The 19,599-nt window shown below is 47.3% G+C and overlaps 3 protein-coding genes across 3 annotated transcripts; all 3 read left to right on the forward strand.

Annotated features, from left to right (window-relative positions):
- Positions 1-483: 483 nt before the first annotated feature.
- LOC111256685 lies at positions 484-1,171 on the forward strand. The gene has a single exon (XM_022825064.1). The coding sequence runs from the start codon at positions 521-523 to the stop codon at positions 905-907; it is 387 nt and encodes a 128-aa protein (XP_022680799.1). The 5' UTR covers positions 484-520; the 3' UTR covers positions 908-1,171.
- Positions 1,172-6,592: 5,421 nt separating this feature from the next.
- On the forward strand, positions 6,593-9,394 carry LOC105914279 (zinc finger BED domain-containing protein RICESLEEPER 2-like). Its single transcript, XM_012845417.1, has 3 exons — positions 6,593-8,807; positions 8,923-8,992; positions 9,361-9,394. Exons 1-3 carry the CDS (start codon positions 6,593-6,595, stop codon positions 9,392-9,394), a joined length of 2,319 nt encoding a protein of 772 aa, XP_012700871.1.
- Positions 9,395-10,225: 831 nt separating this feature from the next.
- Positions 10,226-11,210, forward strand: LOC101768576. The gene is made up of 2 exons (XM_004953068.2): positions 10,226-10,564; positions 10,666-11,210. The coding sequence occupies exons 1-2, from the start codon at positions 10,443-10,445 to the stop codon at positions 10,874-10,876; spliced, it is 333 nt and encodes a 110-aa protein (XP_004953125.1). The 5' UTR covers positions 10,226-10,442; the 3' UTR covers positions 10,877-11,210.
- The last annotated feature ends 8,389 nt before the right edge of the window (positions 11,211-19,599 follow it).

The following is a 19,599-nucleotide window of genomic DNA, read 5'->3' on the forward strand; positions in this document are numbered from 1 at the left end:
TTAATTGTTCCCGAAACTAAATTTCAAAAAAATTGTTCCCGAAACTAGAGAAACTGCACATGAGCAGCAGTCCCATGCCGTACCGAACACTTTGCAACATTGCATTGCCGAAGATCGAGAAGTTCATGCCTTTTGCCCAAAAATTGCTCCCCAGGTCCACGCACGATTCCGAATTTGCTGCGGTAAGATATTGGTGACGGACGACAGCCCACTAGCAAAATCCTGGATCATCCGCAATACCGGGCCATTCTACATAGGATTCAGCCCATTGCAGAATCCAGGCTTATACGGACATACGGTCCACTACGGCACGAGGCCCGCCGACCCAGCGCCAATTTGCAAACTTTGAACTTTGAAGCCCACGACCAGCGGCTAGGCCTAGGCCGAGGCAAGCAGCCGGAAGCCGTATGGACTCTCTTTAATAAGCCAATATAAAAATAGCCCTATGAGCAGCTTCGGTCCGATCGCACAAATCTCCAGATCCCCGCGGCGAAATATCAGCCACCCAAGGCCGGCCGGCATGGAGTCGCGTCGTCATCACCAGAGGTCCCGCAGCGTCCGCGGCCCACCCCTCCCGCCTCACCACCACCCCCGCCACCACGCGCCCCCGCACCACCACCGCCCCCAGAACCCTAGCCTCTCCCCCGCCGCCGCCGCCTCCCACGTCTTCCACCCGCGCTTCCCGATGGAGGACGACGCCGTCTCGACGCTCATGGACATCGACGACTCGCCGCTCGGCGCCGCGGGGGCCGGCTTCCTCGACGAGGACGGCGAGGAGGAGTTGTTCCTCGCCCCGCACCGCGGGGGCCGTGGCGGAGGCACTGCCGAGGTCCGCGGGCCCCTCCCCTTCTCCACGTTCTACAACAACTTCGACGGCGCCGACTTCGACGACGCCGACCTCGCCTGAGGGGGAGCCGCCGCGCGGGTTCGGTAATGGGGGCCGTTCGTGGGCCGCGATCTGAGGAAAGTTAGGGATTTGTCTGTCATGTTCTGTCGATATCGTGATGGGACTTTTAATTAGCGTATCTGTTGAGACTCGTTTCGAGACATCTGCCAGACGATTTGGCATCAATCTAGGTACCTTTCTGCTGCGTTGTTTGCGGATCATTGTGCATTCACTTGCTCGTCAATTTTGGCATTTTGGAATGATCGCTTTGATCTGTTTGAAGTATCCTCTATGCTATTTTCTGTTTATGTTGCAATTGATGAGGTATCTGTCGTTTCAGTACCTGGAAGGATCTCCATGCTTGATGTGGTTTACCCTAGAAAACTTGGGCTACAACATTTCGTGTTGAAATTCATAATTTGTGAGGAATTGAACTGGCTAGGCTAATTTGTCCGTATCTTGGATTAATCGGTATTGGCTCCTGCATGCAAATTTGGCACTGCAGACCTACAAGCACTTGTATAAGATGCAGGGAACAAATTAAGCGCAAGAGGTTACTGGTACAAACCTTTCTGCCCCCACCACACTAGTATAAAACAATCGCAACACTAATATTTTACACCTGAAGCTTTGCCCTCACTTTTGTTAACCTGTATTTGGATAACTTTAGCTGTTATTCAGTTGTACTGATAGGCTTTGTTGCAACATATTACAAGTTCCGTCTGAAACTTTTCCAGCAAGGTTTGGTGTCTCTTGCGTTTAATTCATCCCCTGCATCTCTTGACCTGTATTTTGATAACTGTTGTTCAGTTGTGTTGATAGGCTTTTGTCGCAACGTATTACAAGTTCAATCTGTAACTTTGCCCTTACTCCCTGGAATCAGTCATCACAGGTAGATTTTCTTGTAGAAGTTTTGCTTTAGAAATCGAAACTAGCATCAGTATAGTCATGGTTTTCAGTTTGTATGACAACCACTGGTAGGAACCTGTAGGACATGCAGTTAGCTTTCACGCCAACAAATACTTCTATGCCCTTGCTCTTGATGGTCAATGTACAAAACTGTTGCAGGACGTAGCAGGCTATTTTTAAGTTTCTGGTGGTAGAGTCTGTCAAGCTGTATCCTTAACTTCACTTGATGTTCAGTTGTATTTTGCTGGACATGATAGTGACATATTGCTAACTTTGTCTGATACTTTGTCGTATTCAATGGAATCAATCACCATAAACTGCGAGGATTGTAACATCTATTTTTCTTAAAACTGGACTTCAGTTCGTATTTTGACCGTAACTTCTAGTTTCTTTTTTATGGGTCAACCAAAGTTGTGTCAGATAACGTGAGATTGTATATTTCTAGGTTTTCACATGTGAGATTTTGTGCGTTTCTTAGTTTTCATACAAGATGTTTCTTGGTGTCTGAACCTATCTGATTATACTCCGAACTTCGCAATTGTCAGTATATTGTATATGAAAAATTTGCATCTTAGAACACATGCCTAGCATAATTTTTAGGCTGGATGCTGTATGATGAAAGGTTTGCTCTGCTGTTTTTTCTTCAAGAGGAATTTGGGGTTCAGTTGTATTGATAGACTTAGTTGCAACATACACCAAATTTCCAAGCTCCATCCGGAACTTTGTTCTCAACATTCCTGCAACCGCTCATTGAAAGTTACATTTTCCAAGCTACATCCGGAACTTTGTACTCAGAATTCGGAAGGATATGCCATTGCATTTGCTTAACAATATAAAATAGTTGCAAAGTCTAGCACGCAGTTGCAAGTTTTTTACAGTGAGTCTGCCCGACGTCTATTAAGCTGTATGGTGATATCTTCTTAACTTAAGCTGATGTGCAGTTTCATTTTGCTAGAGGTGATTGAAGCATATTTGCACAGATAGTTTGCCCCTTGTCCATTTATCTGGACCAGTCAGCAAACGACCATAAGTGGTAGGGAATGTACTAATGTAGCATGCATCTACATTCTTGAAACATGAAAGTGGTTCGTTTTGCGGCCATTGTTACTTCTGATGAAGCGACGAATATGAAGTCGTGGTTACTTCTAGAGCTATGAAGTAGTGTCAAATAATTATTTTGCATGTGAGATGATGTGTATTTCTTTTTCTTTTTTCCCCCCATATTTGTGTATGTTCCTTAGTTTCCATATTTCTCGGATTGATGTGCAATGAATGCGAGATCGTGTATTGTTTATTTCTGAACCTTAGCCGATGCTCCTCAATTATTTGAAAGATTACATGACTTAAAATCAGATCATTTGGATACAACCTTTATCGATTATCACTGCCACTGCCCGTTTTCCTTCTAAGAGCGATTCGAACGGATTATCAATTGACTCCCCACTTCTTCCTATCCAAGTTGGCAAAAAGATTCCTCTTCATATTAAGTTGCTTCCTGCAACAGACTATCCATTTTTCACTCTTCAAATCCCAATAGCTAGTTCACTTTCTAAAAATCTACACTCTCCATCTACTCCACCAATCTTTTCATTTCACACTGCAATGCAACAGACTTTCCATTTCGCACTCTCCATTTTGCATATTTGGCAAGTCAAATCCGCTTGCCAAGTTTGGAGAGTGTGGGAGAGTATTTGGCAAGTTGGATGGGATGGCTATCCGGATAGCGACTCTGTTGGATCATAATTTTCAACAGACTTGTCAAATTTTAGCTTGGAGAGGGAGAGAGGGAGATGGCAAGGCTGTTCAAGTTGCTCTAAGAGCTCTTACTTAGTTATATTTGATGGAGTTGTTTATTTTCAGCTTTAACTTGTTTATTTTCAGCTTTAACCTTGCTCCGACCTTTTACTCTTGCACAAAGGAAAGAGGTTGCAGGCTTGTAGCCTGTAAGACAGGCAGCTTGCTCAGGCCGTGGATTCTGAGCACTTTGGGGTTGGTAAGTTGGTTTGAGCTCCCTGGTGTCAGCTGCCTGGCCCAAGGTTTTTAACCAAACATCCCCTTTGTGCTAGTTTGGTTTGTTCAGAAAAATTGCTGAATGTTTTGTTTTCCATCAAAAAATCACCGAACAACTGATCTCCTCACACCGGATGAACTAAATCCCTCAACCAAACGTGCTATTAGTTTCTGAGATGCTTTTTTTTTTGGAACTTCCAACTTTAGCCCCGAAATTTTAGCTTTTTACCTCAAATAAAACCCAACTTTCAACTTTTTTAAGTTCAACTCGGATGGCTTTGAAACCAGTCGCGAGTACACAGCACAGGGGTGGTCGGGCCTCAGGCGTGCAACACTGCAGTGGCAAGAGAAGAGACGTGATGTTTTTTTTTTTGAACGAACCGAAGCGAGGTGATGTTGGGATTGTAGGTTTGCAATGGCAAGAGAAACGAGCCGCTGGAGCAGCTCGGCGTTTCTGTCAGCTCGAGAACACGATGCTGCATGACAGACGTGTGAACAGATTTGACTGGTGACACCAGCATCAAGCCAATGGAGATGCAAAGAGCTCAAGAGATCACCGAGGGCCGAGGCCTACGTGCAGTGTCCATGACCACTACATGGCGAAGGTGATAGCTGCCATTTGCTCGATCCCATCGCCATCCCCATCCGCACGGCGACGAGGTCGTCTTGGGATTTCAGGGCTCACCAGGGCATGGTCGGGCCCTCCCTCAGTCCCTCCGTCAACCCTCGTGAAGCCGCAGAAAGATCCCGCCTCCCCCGCCTGGTGCGCCGGCCACGCGTCGGCCGGCCACTGGCGCCTCCACATCTTTGGGAGGGGGCACGGCGCCGTACGACCAGGGGATGCAGGGTCGGGTCGCGCTTGGCCGCTTGCGCCCTCCCTCCGCCGGCGACCGGCGACCGGCGTCACGTCGTCGCCATGCGGCCAGTGGCTCGTGCGCCCTCCCACGCTCCCAGGGCCCACGCGTGCCGTCCGATCACGCCTCGCCGCACGTGTTCCCCGGCGGTGTCACGCGGGGGCCACACGGGGGCCGTAGGCACATGGGATCCCTGTCGCGACGGGCGGTCAAACGCCTGGTCAGCCGCTGGTCTGGTCCCACCGCCGCCACGTCGGCCGACGGGTCGGGGGAACGGGGGATGGACGAAACGAACGGATAGGGACGGACCCCTGCGGGCCCTCGTCGTGGCTCGTCAATCTGGGCAAATTACCCGCTACCCGCTACCCGAACCCAAACTACCCGGACCCGGACCCGAACAACCCGAACCCGCACTGCCCGATGTTTAGTTCGGATAGTGACTCGTATTACCCGATTTTAATTTGGGTAATTCGGGTAAATGTACCCGGTACCCGAACTATCCAAAACTCCAAACAATCAAACATTGAAACATCCCCCCGGGCCGGCCCAACAGGGCAACAGGCATGGCATGGCAGGCCGCCAGGCCGCACTCCGCAGCCCGCAGCCCGCAGGCGCAACCGCGCAAGCGCAAGTGCGCAAGCGCAACTGCTGTGCTGACTGCTCAATGCCTCAAGCCCTCAATCGGTCAATCCAGGGCTCCAGGCTAGCGCCATTCCTCTTCCTCATTCCGCCGCCGCCGCCGCTCCGCCAAAACCTAGCCGCCGCCCGCCAGCGCCAGTCCGCCACTCGCCGTCTCGCGCCCACTCCGAGTCTCCGACCGTCCGCCGCTTCGCATCTCCGCCGCTAAGGCGCCACCGCGCCAGGTCGCCAGGCCGCAGCCTTGTTGGAGTCGGAGCGCCAGAGGCCGGACCGCCGGAGTGACGGAGCCCGGAGGGTGGAGGCTGGAGGCGGGAGGCCTGGAGCGCCGGATCCCGGAGGGCGGAGGCGGAAGCACCGGACTACCGGAGGCCGAAGCGGACTCGCGGAGCGACCTCATCGACGCCGGCAGCCCGGCACTCCGTCCCCGCGTGTCAACCTCGTCGCCTCGTCGGAGACTGGAGAGGGACACCGGCGCCCGGCTACTTGAAGAGTGAAGGACGGCTGCCACATCAGAATCCTCGTGCAATGTATGTATCCGGTATCCCCTCAGATGATCTATGAATCTGTCATTTGTGGGCTGTGGCTCTGTGAATCTGTGATGATTAATTTGATTCCTTTATTTCAAGTCTAATAGATGACAAGAACAAGTCACTTGCAGTATGTATAATATCTGTTTGCTTTGCTTTGGTTTCCCTCTTTGCCAATACGATTTCTTGGAGTACTGAAAGCTACACTTCTGTCATTGTATTGCAAAGAGAAATGTCTAGCTCCACATGAACTCGTGGCCTTGATCCAAAGAAAACGGGTTCTTGTTATCATTTTTTCTCCTCTCAGATAGTATTATTGTTTTCTGCAGTGAAAGACTGAAAGCTACTGGTTGTCTTGTACTGACCAGTGTGAAAGTGAAAGAGCGCTATTACTTGTGAGGCTATCAGATGTGTTTGGTTTGGTCTAAGAAAGCTCAGCTCCCTTCTTGTCTTGCCCATGGGATGCTTTCTGTGAGGCTGTGAGCTGCTGTGCTGGTCCTCGGAGAGAATAATACACTGACCAGATAGTGCTCTTCTGCGCTCATTTGTTATAGGAGCCAGATAGTTGAATTGTTGTGTGAATTGATTAACAAATCACTGACCAGTCTTTCTTTTGGATCTTGGATCCAAGGGTTCTAATTATTGCACGTTTTCAGAACAAGGACAAGAATATTGATTTACATTAGGACATGCATGGCAACTGTGATGTTTTACTTGCTTTGTCTCTCTCGATGGACCTCATTTTTGTGCTCTTTTTATTTCTGTAGATGCCTGAACCAGAGGATAATATGGATTCAGTGGGCATTGGCATTCAATTTGACAGTCAGGATGATGAGGCAATGGTAATGGTGCCAATGTCAGTAGATGAACAAGAACAACCATCACTTGAGACTCAGGAGCAAGGCAAAACCGAAGGAACTAAAAAAGTGGTCATTGATGTGGATGAGAAGGAAACTGAAAAACCTCAGAGAAAGGAGTTGGCATCAAGGTCTGAGATGTGGCAATATTTTATCAAGATCAAGGATGACAAAGGAATTTTGAAGGCTGGAAGGTGCAAATATTGCCACCGTGAGATCAAGGCTGACACAAGGGGACATGGAACATCTGCATTGAAGAAACACTTTGGTACATGCAAACGCAATCCTCATGTTTTCAACAAGGATCCAAAGCAAGGCACCTTGCAAGCATGTCGGGGGGAAGCACCGGCCACTTGGAGGTTTGATCAAGAAGCACTTAGAGAAGCCTTTGCTGAGATGGTAATAGAAGATGAGCAACCCTTTTGTTTTGGTGAGAAGGCTGGCTTTAGGAAATTTATGTCCAAAGCATGTCCCCGATTCCAATTACCATCTAGAAGAACTTGCACAAGGGATATTGTACAACATTACTTTGAAGAGAAAGCTAAACTGAAGAAGTTCTTCAAAGATTCTTGTCAGAGAGTGTGCCTCACAACAGATTGTTGGACTTCTCAGGTTCAAGATGGATATATGACTGTTACAGCAACTTTCATTGATGAAAACTGGAATCTGCATAAGAAAGTGATTAGTTTTTTTATGGTAAAGGGTCATAAGGGGGAGGATATTGGGAAGAACTTGACGAGATGCTTAGCTGATTGGGGTTTGGATAGAGTAATGACTGTAACAGTGGATAATGCAAGTGCCAATGACTGTGGTGTTGATTACTTGAGGAGGCAGATGCAGAAAACCAACATTGCCAAGGGCAAGTTTTTGCATATGAGGTGTGTAGCCCACATTGTGAATCTTATTGTAAGAGATGGATTGCAAGAAGTGGATCTCTCTATTAAACGTGTTAGGGCTGCTGTTAGATATATTAAAAATGGAACTTCAAGATTGGTCAAGTTTAAAGAAATTGCTGAGGAAGAGAAAGTGGACAGCAAAGCTTTTCTCAAACTTGATGTTCCAACAAGATGGAATTCCACATATTTGATGTTGAAGGCTGCAATTGTGTATGAGAAAGTGTTCTTAAAGTTAGCTGAAGATGACACTAATTATGCTATTGATCTGTCTGAAGAAAGGGATGGTTTTGGGCATCCTGATGAAGATGATTGGGATAATGCAAAGAAGATGGCACAATTTCTACAACATTTCCATGACCTTACTGTTCGTATCTCTTCTTCTCTCCAAGTCACTTGCAACACTTTCTTTCATGAGATTGGAGAAGTCCATCTGTTGATTCAGGAATGGCTGAACAGTGAAGATAATTTACAAGTATTAATGGGGATGAGAATGAAAGAGAAATTTGATAAATACTGGGGACTTTGGCACACCAACAGCAAGGATAATGACAGGCAGCAACAAGAGCAAGATAGGGATAAAGGGCGGAGCAAGGGCAGGGGGAAGGAGAAAGACAGGGAGAACATCAATTTATTAGTATTTGTGGCAGCATTCCTTGATCCAAGGTACAAGTTATCTTTGTACACAAAGATTAGCGTTGAAGAGATATTTGGTGAAGAAAGATGTCAATTGGTTTGGGCAGCAATAAATACTTGTGTGAGAGAGCTGTTCGAAGAATACAGGAACATGTATGCTCCTCCAAGTGAAGAAACAACTCAAGTAATTGATGCTAATCAATCTAAGGGAGGTGCAGGAGGAATGCTTAAAGAAAAAATTGCCAAGAGGATGAAACTGAGCAATTGTTCTACCAGCACCAATAAATCTGAACTTGAGAAATATCTTGCTGAAGAAACTGAAGACACAGAAAAGAAAATGGACATTCTTAGTTGGTGGAAAGTCAATTCAAATAGGTTTCCAGTTTTGAGTCACATGGCACGTGATGTGCTTGCTATACCCATCACAACAGTAGCATCAGAGTCCGCTTTTAGCACGGGTGGACGTATCTTGGATGACTTCCGTACCTCTCTTACTCCATTCATGCTAGAGGCTTTAGTATGTACGCAGGATTGGCTTCGAAGGCCTACTGTTGACATGAGGGAGAGTACGGAGGAATTGGCCATTATAGAAAAAGGTACCATATAATCATAATTCCTGCTAGAGGCTTTAGTATGCATTTGTGTATTTACTGTTTGTAATATGAAATTTCTAACTGTGTGTTGTACTGCTGTGCAATTGTGCATTTACAGAGTGGATAGAAGAATTTGGCGGCAAAGGGAAAAAGCTTGAGCAGCCTTCTGTTGGCACATGCACATCCAGGTCACAAACACCAAGCAGTAACAATCAGGCCTCGACTACCTGATGTACTGTGTTTCACTATTTTTTTTTGGTTTGAACTTCAACTTCTGTTCTTGTGTGATGCATTGGCCGTTGGCAAGCAGCAGGCTTGAAGCCTTGAAGTCTTCAACTGTGTGACTATGACCTTGTCTTTGTGAGTTGTGACTTGTGAGTTTGTGACTGACTGACTGTGTTGTGTACTTGTGAGTTGTGTCATACTGTCATGTGTGATTGTATATTTGTATGTTTGTACAGCTGTACTCTGTATCGTCATCGTGGATTTGTGGTTTGCCTTCAACCGTGTCTTATTGTCTTTGTTCTTCTGTCTTTGTTCTTGTGATTCTGTCCAGTTCAAATTTTGTGATGTTTGCTGACTTCCTGTAATCCTGTGTGTGATTTCATACTTTCGGGTATATTGGGTATACCCGAACCCGAACCCGAAATTGCGGGTACCCGAAAACGCGGGCACTATTTTTTTTGAGTTGTTATCGGGTAATACTGTTCACTACCCGAATTTACCAAAACCCGAACTACCCGACCCGAATTAATCGGGTAACCCGAACGCCCAGGGTGAGTGGCTCGTGCTCGTGTGGGCGTGCTCCGTGGCTGGTGGCTCACGATTTTGTGTGTGTGTTGACCGCGTCGTGTGGTGGTCGGTGGATTTCGCTGCTCTTTGATCCTCGGCGTCGCGTTCGTGTGGTTGCTTTCGAACCTCATTTTCACCTCACCTTTCTTTTCTTGACTCCATGGGCTCCAGCCTTGGTGCTCATAAAATATCTTGCTTCTGAGAAAGCATGCCTTCCACGATGCCCTACACATGCAAAGTAGCCTCCCAAAGCATCTACAGTAGTTATGCACATGCAGAAAATGAGGAAATTCAGTTGTTCTTCTACTTGTCTTCAGAGGTTTAAAATGCAGAAATTGGCTTTTCCCAACCCTCCAAAATGGGAGTGAGCTGGTTTGTGCTTGCCTCCCAAGTTCGAAATTGGCTTGCCAACCCTCCAAAAATGCTGAAACCTCCTTGAAGATAAAATGTTTGGGTTTGTGGCAAACATATATGAATTTTGTTCATCTTCTGGAAAAGAATTCCACAGTTACCACCCTTTCTTAAATTCTAAATTTGTGACCCCACTGCTCCAAATGCTATACACATGCACAAGAAGAAACAATAACCATCTCTCACGCTCTTTATAAAACGAGAACACAAAAAGATCCCTTCTCTCCGGTTTAATACAGGCCGAAACCACCGCTCCAACTGCCCTCGGAGAGCCTCCTTCCCACTACCACACCTCACACCCTCACCCTCCTCAACCCCTACCAAACTAGCACAGCCTCTCCATAACTGCCGCTGCTGCTCCTCCTCCTCCTCCCGGACCCGGAGCTGCCATTCTCCGTCGATCTCCTCCAGCCTCCGGCGCCGCCTCGCTCGCCCATGGCCTCGGGGTCGAACCCGGACAGCATGGACACCGACCCTCCCGGCGGCCTCTCCATCGCCGTCGAGCGCAACCCGCCGGAGTCCCGCCTGCTCCAGCTCGGCGTCAAGTCCTGGCCCAAGTGAGTACCGTACCACCGCCGCCGATCGATCACGCTGCCCGGTTTCCCTGGCCTCGTTTCCTGATCACCGTAGTGTTCGTTGGCCGTCGTCGTGCGCGCAGGTGGGGTTGCCCGACGGGGAAGTTCCCGGTGAAGTTCGACGCGCGGCAGACGTGCTACCTGCTCAAGGGCAAGGTGCGGGCGCACATCAAGGGGTCGTCGGAGTGCGTGGAGTTCGGCGCCGGCGACCTCGTCGTCTTCCCCAAGGGGCTCAGCTGCACCTGGGACGTCGTCGCCGCCGTCGACAAGTACTACAAGTTCGACTCGTCCTGACTCATCAGATTGCTCGTCGCGCGCGGGTTCCGCTGATTGATGGTGATCCGCCTATTGGTTTACTGGGCTGCGTGTGTCCTAGCTTAATTGCGTTGCTGATTAGCCTAATTCTGCTGCTGCTAATTTGCTTACCTAGCTTTGCGGTTGTGTCTATCCCTAATCGTCTTTTCTGTGTCGTGTAAAAAAATTGGAGGTGCAGGGCATCTAGCCCCTGCTGCGTAGGCCAGTGGTTACTCATCCGGGAACTGCAACAAATCCGGTCAATGCAGGAGCTGTTCAAAGTATTCTTGTTTATTCCTCCAAGTGCAATCCATTTTGAATGCTTCTTTGACCAGGGTCCTTGGACTACGCTGTCTCCATTGATTTCTTTTTTTTTTCGTTTTTTATGTGCATTTCCAGAGGCTTGAGCTAGGACCACTTGGAACACAGCATTATTTAGCGCTAGGACCATTTAGAACATACGGGGTATGTGCATTGCGGATGGGTCAAATGTTTTCTTGTGACAGGTGTGTATAACAGGAAATTTGGAAATCCATCCCGCTCTACGAAGTACTTTCACTCGAGAAATACCTTTTAAGTACTGCTCCCTCCGTCCCAAATTATTATTCGTTTTAATTTTTTTAGATTCATAATAACTTTTAAATACTACTCCATCCATCCTAAATTATTGATCGTTTTGACTTTTCTAGAGTGATAAATTTTGCTATGCACTTCGATACAGATTATATCCAAATGCATAGAAAATACTATGAATTTAGAAATGCCAAAACGACCTATAATTTAGAATGGAGGTAGTATTTTTCTACAAACCTTTGCCGTAGATAAACAAGTTGGTAATTTGAAGTCTTATTTTATGTTACTTTCTGTAAAGCATGAAAATGAGCCACCATTCAGTGCCCATTCAAGTAAGATGAAACACGAGGTCTCAAAAGGAGCTGCAAATAAATAATAAATTTATAAACACTTAAGTGACCTTAACTAGCTTGTCTCATCCATACTGGTGTTGTAGTTCCACTTCTATCTCCTATTCTCCTAGTATGACTTAGCCCCCCTTGTTTCTCTCTTTCTTTTTTGGAAGCAAATAGGCCCCGTTTGTTTCAACTTGGTGGATTTTGCGTGAGAAGCCATGCATGAAAGCTAAGTATGTGTTTGGTTTGAAGGTTGAAGTGGGTTGGGATGGGTCCAATCCAGTTAAGCAGGTATTTGTTTGAAAAGGTAGTGAGTTGGGTTCATCCGACTAAAGGAATATTCCCCCAATGTCCGGGTTCGTTCGGTCCGCTCAAAATGAAGAAATCCATCTAACCTGGATGAACGGCGTCTTCCTCCGTTATCTCCTGCGCGCGAGGGAGGACGGCGCGAGGCAGCTCCAGACTGGACGGGGTGAAGAAGGCCCCGTGGGGTCGCTGCGGCCATGGAGCAGGGCCACGTGAGTGCGGCAAGGGAAGATGAGGTGGGGATGGCGGGGAGTAGTGGCGACGGCCGACGGGGAAGCCGCGACGGAGTCGGCGGGGGGCGGTGGCAACGATCAGCGCGGAAGCTGTGCGCGGGGCCGACGGGGAAGACGAGGCAGGGCCGGTGGGGAGCGGTGGCGACGACCGGCGGGGAAGCCGCGACGGAGCCGGGGGGCGGTGGCGACAACTGGCGAGGAGTTGAGGCAGGCCAGCGGGGAGTTGAGGTGGATGGAGCATAGGCGGGTGGAGATCTGGAGGATGAGGAAGAAGAAAAAAAAATAATACAAAAGAATGATAAGTGGACCCCACTGCTGACATGTGGGCTCCACAATCTATTGATCTAATGGTGCTAAGATGGCATCCATTCTATCCCACCTAACCATTACAACCAAACAAGAAACTAGGTTGAATCTACCCTCATCAACCAAACACGAGGTGAGTTGAATCCAACCAAAAAAATATGTTGGAGCGGATCCAACCCACTTGATTCTGAAACCAAACGCATGCAACCTAATTGTTGAGCCGGCTTTTGAAAAGCTAGTTTACGAGGAAATGAACTAAAATCTAAAAAAAATGATTGAGAGGTGCTTTTCCGACTTTTTAGTGTGCTTTGGAGTTAAAAATTATTTTGTAACACAGAAGTTCCATAGAAATTTGCTAAAGCAATTTTTTGTTGTGAAAAAAGAACTCATTCTGCCATGTATATTAATTTTTCCTCACACATCCTGCACTAGTATTTCTTTTTATGCACGAAAATGGATGTGTCGTGAAATGCTTGCAAGCAATCACTATTATAATAGATGGATCTCGTTGATATAGGCTTCTTAGTTTGTTGGTACAGAACTACAGATAGTAGAATTCGCAGTATTTGTCACGGCTAGAGGGTGGAAATGCAGAGAGGATAATGTGACCGTACGAGAGAGCATATTGCGGAACCTTGGCCGGTAGTGCGGCTCGGAATTGATGGCCAGATGCGTCCGTGGCTCCGGGCACTGTCCATGGCTGGGCGAGTAGAGTGACCTTCTGACTCTTGAGCCTGCATTTGGGTTTCTGGTGGCAGTGGACGCTGCCCGCCGGCCAGTGGCGGACCGGTGGTGCCTGGGCCTGGACTGCAGCAGCTAGCTTCCCCATTCCCAGCCTTGATTCGTGTGGTTCCGAGCGGTCATGGCCGGCCGCTCGCCTTGCATTGCATGGCCTGGCTGGAAGGTGGGGGTGGTCCTGTGCACTCGCAGCTGGTGTGCTCGATGACTCTCGATCCGGCCACCGAAAGCGCTCCTGTTATGCTGTAGCATGTGAGTGAAGGCGCTTTGGGGATCGATCGCTTTGACTCCTACCCCGTCTGCTTACGCCTTTTGTCGCCGTGCGTCTTTTGACTGGATAAGCTGCACATCGACAACCATCGGCGACAGGGCTGAAAAGCAGATTAGGCACATCGACAACTATCATGTAAGCATGCGGCGGGTTTGGGAAATTCAAGAGCCCAATTAATTTTTTGTTGACTTAAAAATTAGCTCTACAAGCTTCAAACGGATGGATTAAAAATTGAACTAATTTTTATAATCATAAATAATATAATATAAAATAAAGAGTGATCAAAATTTAATTTAGAGATCGTGCCATATCATATCACACCTTATAAACAAGAACGGAGGGAGTAGTTGCACCCGATTAAAGTTTAATTATCCACAAAAGACATCTAATTTAGACTAAAATTAGGGGAAAGTAGCCACCGGACTACGAAAAGTGTCTAAAATATTTGTTTAAAGTCAAGCTATCTTAGATTTAACCAGCTTTACGTGGAAAAATATCAATAATTATTATACATTCAAATAGATATATTCTGAAATATATCTCTTGATAAATAATACTTATTTAGTATTATAGATACTTATTCTTTTGAATGAATATAATCAAACCTACGATGTTTGGCATAGAATAAATTAGAATGGCACTTTTTTTTGGAATGGAAAAAGTAGTATAATAAATATTATGTGAAGTCCAGAACTTTGCTTGGTGACTGAACTTGGTGCCGGCATTTTATTGTGACGTGCATTCGTCACGCACCGTATTCGTATGTTTGCTTGTGTGCATTCTCATTTGCAGCTTCGGAAAATAGTATTTTATATCATTTTATGAAACTCTTATGTCCACGAGAATGTTTCAAAATATTTTATCCATTAAGAATACTAGAATATATTTACAGTATTTCCAGACTGAAGTGCTTTGAATCAAAACAAAAAAAACTGCACCACGTTATTTAATAGACGCGCGGATAATGGAGTTTTCTTTGAGTATACTACTGGTATTGCTGTGGACAGACAACTGACGAAAGGATAAGGATTTTCGGCAAGCTCGAGCATGCCGGAAGGCCCGTCCCAACAGACAGGACCCGTGGCCGACCAAAATTCGCCTGCATTTACAGTCCAATAACGGCGCTCCTTGGCAGTCAGGCAAGCAGCCTACCTGGGCCATGTTTAGTTAGCCCCAAATTCCCAACTTTGACACTATGCAAAAAGAAAATTCCCCATCACATCAAACTTGCGGTTCATGCATGGAGTACTAAATGTAGACGAAATCAAAAACTAATTGCACAGTTTTGTTGTACTTTACGAGACGAATCTTTTGAGTCTAATTAGTCAATGTTTGGACAATAATTCACAAATACAAACGAAATGCTACAGTTGTGCATTTATGGCAAAATCCCAACTTTGACACTCCCAAATTGGGAACTAAACAAGGCCCTGACCGCAGCGACCATTGCGGCCGAGGGAGACAACCAGCAAACGCCCTCTGCCGGAGTGATAACTGAATGTCGACTTGCCGGGCTACCTCACTAGCTCACCCTGCAGGTCACGGCTCGGTTCTTGTTCGCGCATGCCGGTGTGCCTCAGCTAGCTGACGAGTGACGACCTCCATGTCTCCTCGTATACAAGCGTCTCATATATACTGTGTGTGTATATATATATTAAAAAAAACTCTCCTGTGCAGCTGTGCTGCCGTATGTCTAGGCTCCGTAGCACAGGGAGTGGGGGAAATGAAATTTTCATCCAAGGTTATGTTTAGTTCCCCCAAATTTCCAACTTTGACACTACGTAAAAAGAAGATTTCCCATCACATCAAACTTGCGGTACATGCATGGAGTATTGAATGTAGACGAAATCAAAAACTAATTGTACAGTTTTGTTGTACTTTGCGAGACGAATCTTTTGAGAAATATTTGGACAATAATTCACAAATACAAACGAAACGCTACAGTTGCACTCCAGTAATTTTGGTTTGGACAGCTAAACAAGGCCCAAAGTCCAAACTAGACGAGTTCGATCGTGCCTGACAACTGACGAGGATTCAGAGATAAATTCGGTCTCCACCAATGGCCAATGGCGACGACGACTCGTCTGCTCGGGAAGAATCCTTCGCGCTTGAGCTGCAGGATCGGATCATACTACGCGCCAACCGGATTGCAGTTCTGCTGTCACAATTCGGTGCGGGGTATGTGCAGGTCGCACGTGGATTCGTGTCCACTGTCCACACCCGGCGCAGTTGAACCCGCACGCGTAGGTCTTGGAGGAACAGGACGGTGCCGAGTCGGCAGTCGAAATGGTCAATGTGTAGCCTCGCGAGACGCTGGATCGGAGCAGGCAGTGCAGTCATGTTTCCTTGGTGCAAGGGTTCTCCCAGTGGCCACTATGTTGAGCTTGTAAATTAAACGCACCGTATTTGTCTGGGCGATCAACCAGTTTTTGCAGTAGTGTGGCACACAACTCAATTTGCCTGACGCATTTCATCTGGTCACTTCAGTACGGATGCGAGAACGCTGATAACCTGATGAGCGGTGACGGTAAATGCAGCAGCAAGCTACAAGCGACTCAGCAATGCCACTACTACAAAAGGTAGGTTAAGGGCTATGTTATTCACCAATAGTTCGCCCACACTCCCACATCACCTAGTGCCTCGCAGGTATCCCTTGCTCCTGTTCTTCGTCGGACACCTAAACTTCGGAATGCCATAGTGCTATCCTGAACTCAGCAGCATACTACCTAACTCATGAACTCAGTAGTGATAATCACGAATCCAGTTTTTCTACATGCCATTGTTCTACTTCTATCGTACTGGGCCCAAAGTGACAACGAAACATACAGCACAGCAAAATTCAGTCCACAACAACAAAGAAATAAAAGAAGGTAAATTGGAGCACGAATCATAAACCAGGATTCTTCGGCCACTGAAAGAAAATGCAAACACGAGAACCATTTTTGTTGGGCTATGTGGGCGGTGGGCCGAAGTCTAAACAACACCTGGTCGTGGGCTCTTAGCCATGTCTGAAAAATGTTGCTGCTCAGAAGAAGAACGATGGCTGAAATGTCTCCGAACTCGAAGTTTCCAATCGAGTGATCGATTGACCTTTATCCCGTGAGGAGATCCCAGCGTCGTGATCCAACACGCGCAACGAACTCCTCCCCGGCAGCGCACGCGCCTTCGCCTTCCGCGTCCGAAACGGAAACGAACCAAGCCGTGTCGCTGGCTCGCTGCCACGCCACTATGCCAGTCTATAAAACCAGCGTGACGACGCGGCGATCACAATCGAGCCAGCACTGCCTCCGAACGGGCTCTCGCTCACGCCGAGCGCGACCACACCGACCAGTGACCCGCTGCCGAGGTTGTTCCCATGGAGGCGTTCCTCGCCGCAATGATCTTCTGCGATGCGCAACGCCAGAAAGAACCGCGAGGACGTGGTCAGGCTAAGACCGGCGCCGCCGCCAGTGACGGAGGCAGCGGGACGCCCGCCGACGCGCCCTTCGATGGCCTGCGCTGCTTACAGGCCGTCGTATTCCGCATCGACTGATAGATCGATCGATGGATCAGGACTCTTCAGAAAACCGTGCTACGGTCTTAAATTTCCTTTAATCGTGTTTATGGCTGCTCGTACGTCTTGACCTTTTTTTTTCCTCTCCAAAAAAATAGTCGTCTCACGGATCAACTGTTCCGGCAACGACGAAACTTTTATAGCAGGTTCAGCAAATGGGAGCAGAGGCCAATTGCGCTGAGAACTCAATAGTCTAACAACCCGCAGCTGTTGGATGGTGATGTACTGATGAAAGCAGATCGTGCTTCTTTAAGAAGAATAAAACGCTTTTCTTAATCCAAAGTCAAACGCGGATGGATCCAAGAACATCCGTGTCCCCGGAGTCTGGACACACCATAAAATTACTCAAATCATCGCGCTTGCAAAGGGGAACTTGGCTACCGCAAGTGGAAGATTATTTGCCATCTTTGCTGCGCGTCAGGCCGTCAAATCGATCGGACGCTTTCGTGGCGCCGGCTAGTCTTCCCGGATGGCCGGATGGCGTCGACGTCCGAGATTCTTTAACGGAGGGGGCCGTGTACTTTGCGCGGCGCGCGGCGGCGTCTCCGGCTGCGTCGGCATCCCGGCGACGATCCACGTCGCCTGTGTCGTCTGGGAATCGTTTGTTTTCTGATCGTCCCGTGGTCCGGGGTCGGGCAGGCACGATGGGTGTTGCATCTGCATCTGCCCATCACGGGCTGAGCTGCTGATGAGCTGATCGACAGCAGTGAGTGAGGTATGGATAAGATGATCAGCGGTGGCCAAGAACATCCAAAGTCCAAACCCGCACTTGTATAGTATTGTACCAAAAGATACACCAATTAACTTCAGGTATGGAGTTAAACTGAACTTTATTTATAAAGTGCAGAGAAGATATATACAGTTGAAACCGATCAGTTCATCATCATAACATAAAATATGTAAGCACAGGTTCAGCAAAAAGACAGCAGAGGCCAGTTGCACTGAAAACTCAATAGTCTAAATGATCCGCAGTGGTCGGGTGATCGACTTGTGTTGGATCATGTTTCCTTGGAAAGACAAAAGCGCCTTTTGTTAATCCAAAGCCAAACATGGATCCAAGAACATCCGTGTCCCCGGCGTCTGGACACGGCACAAGCACGAGCAACTCGCAGGCTCCTCTCTGGACAGCGAAAATCGACGAACCGGTGGTCCAATCGTCCAACATGCAAGAGGAGGAATTGGCTTGGCGACGATGCCGCAAGTGGAAATTTTCTGCATTTCTGCTGCGCGCAGACTGTCAAATCGGGCGCTTTCATGGCCGTGGACTTTGCGCGGCGATGCCGATGCCGATGGCAACGACGACCTCCCTGGCTGTCTCGGATCTCCACGGGTCCACGTCGCTTCGCTTGGGTCATCTGGGATGGCTCGTTTGTTTTCTCTTACTGTTCCGTGGTCCCTGCGGGCACTCACCATGGGCCTGACGGCTGACGATCTGTAGCGTTGCATCACAGTTCTGATGAGCTGCTGAATTAGATAAGTGGATCAGGTGGCAAAATTCGATGCAAACGCCTGATAGTTGCGACGACTTATTTGATTGGGAATATATTGGGTCTGAAAGTTTGTAAGACTTTGAATATAGCAAGACTGCTACAATTTTTAAAAGTGGAAATTTATGATGGTCAGCCGGACATCACATTATATACACGCTCCCTTGACAGACCAATTTCCTTGCCTCTTTGGGGGATACATCAGTGCACAGTAGCTTTACAATGAAATATGGGTCGTTCCATGTCCACATCCATACTCCCTCCATTTTTACATTTTTATTTATAAGGTGCACACATCTTTGACCAACAATTTGACTATTAATTTTTTATTTTTATAATGTAAACTCTATATGGTTGGATTCGTAATCAAATATACTCTATAATGATTATAAACTATAAAAAATATAAATGAATGGTCAAATTATTATTTGAAAGATCGTGCGAAGATATACGGATGGAGTACTAGAAAAATGATCTGCACTTTAGGCCCCGTTTGGCACAGCTCCACTCCACAACTCCAGCGACTCCAGGAAAAAAAATAGCCAAACACCCCAACTCCAAAACTCCATGGAGCTGCCAACTCCATGGAGCTGTAGTACAAATGGGGGTGGAGTTTTGGAGCACCTCTTTTGCTGCTCCAAAACCCCCTCTTTGAACCTCCTGGTGGAGTGGAGCTCGGGGACTCGGGGGCTAAAGTGTAGATCATTTTTCTAGTAGTATATCTGTATATGATCGTTCGTTCTTTGATTAATAATTCGGGATTGATTAAATATCTGGCTTCATCAGATAGGAAGTATCGTGAAACCATCGAAGAATAAAGAGTGCGATTCTAAGATGTCGTTAGTTGTAAACTGGTATAAAGCTGACACTTCCCGTCCTCAAACCCTGCTGGTGCCCAGAGTCTTAGTCTTCTTCTTCTCC

The sequence above is a fragment of the Setaria italica genome, chromosome I (assembly GCF_000263155.2).
Source record: "Setaria italica strain Yugu1 chromosome I, Setaria_italica_v2.0, whole genome shotgun sequence".
Classification (NCBI taxonomy): domain Eukaryota; kingdom Viridiplantae; phylum Streptophyta; class Magnoliopsida; order Poales; family Poaceae; genus Setaria; species Setaria italica.

What these genes read in the sequence shown, in the direction of transcription:
- LOC111256685 (XM_022825064.1), top strand. Translation starts at nt 521, where the DNA reads ATGGAGTCGCGTCGTCATCACCAGAGGTCCCGCAGCGTCCGCGGCCCA.
- LOC101768576 (XM_004953068.2), top strand. Translation starts at nt 10,443, where the DNA reads ATGGCCTCGGGGTCGAACCCGGACAGCATGGACACCGACCCTCCCGGC. An exon ending in GGCGTCAAGTCCTGGCCCAA is followed by an intron (nt 10,565 to 10,665) that starts GTGAGTACCGTA and finishes TCGTGCGCGCAG; the next exon opens with GTGGGGTTGCCCGACGGGGA.
- LOC105914279 (XM_012845417.1), top strand. Translation starts at nt 6,593, where the DNA reads ATGCCTGAACCAGAGGATAATATGGATTCAGTGGGCATTGGCATTCAA. An exon ending in ATTGGCCATTATAGAAAAAG is followed by an intron (nt 8,808 to 8,922) that starts GTACCATATAAT and finishes GTGCATTTACAG; the next exon opens with AGTGGATAGAAGAATTTGGC. An exon ending in GTTGGCACATGCACATCCAG is followed by an intron (nt 8,993 to 9,360) that starts GTCACAAACACC and finishes GATTCTGTCCAG; the next exon opens with TTCAAATTTTGTGATGTTTG.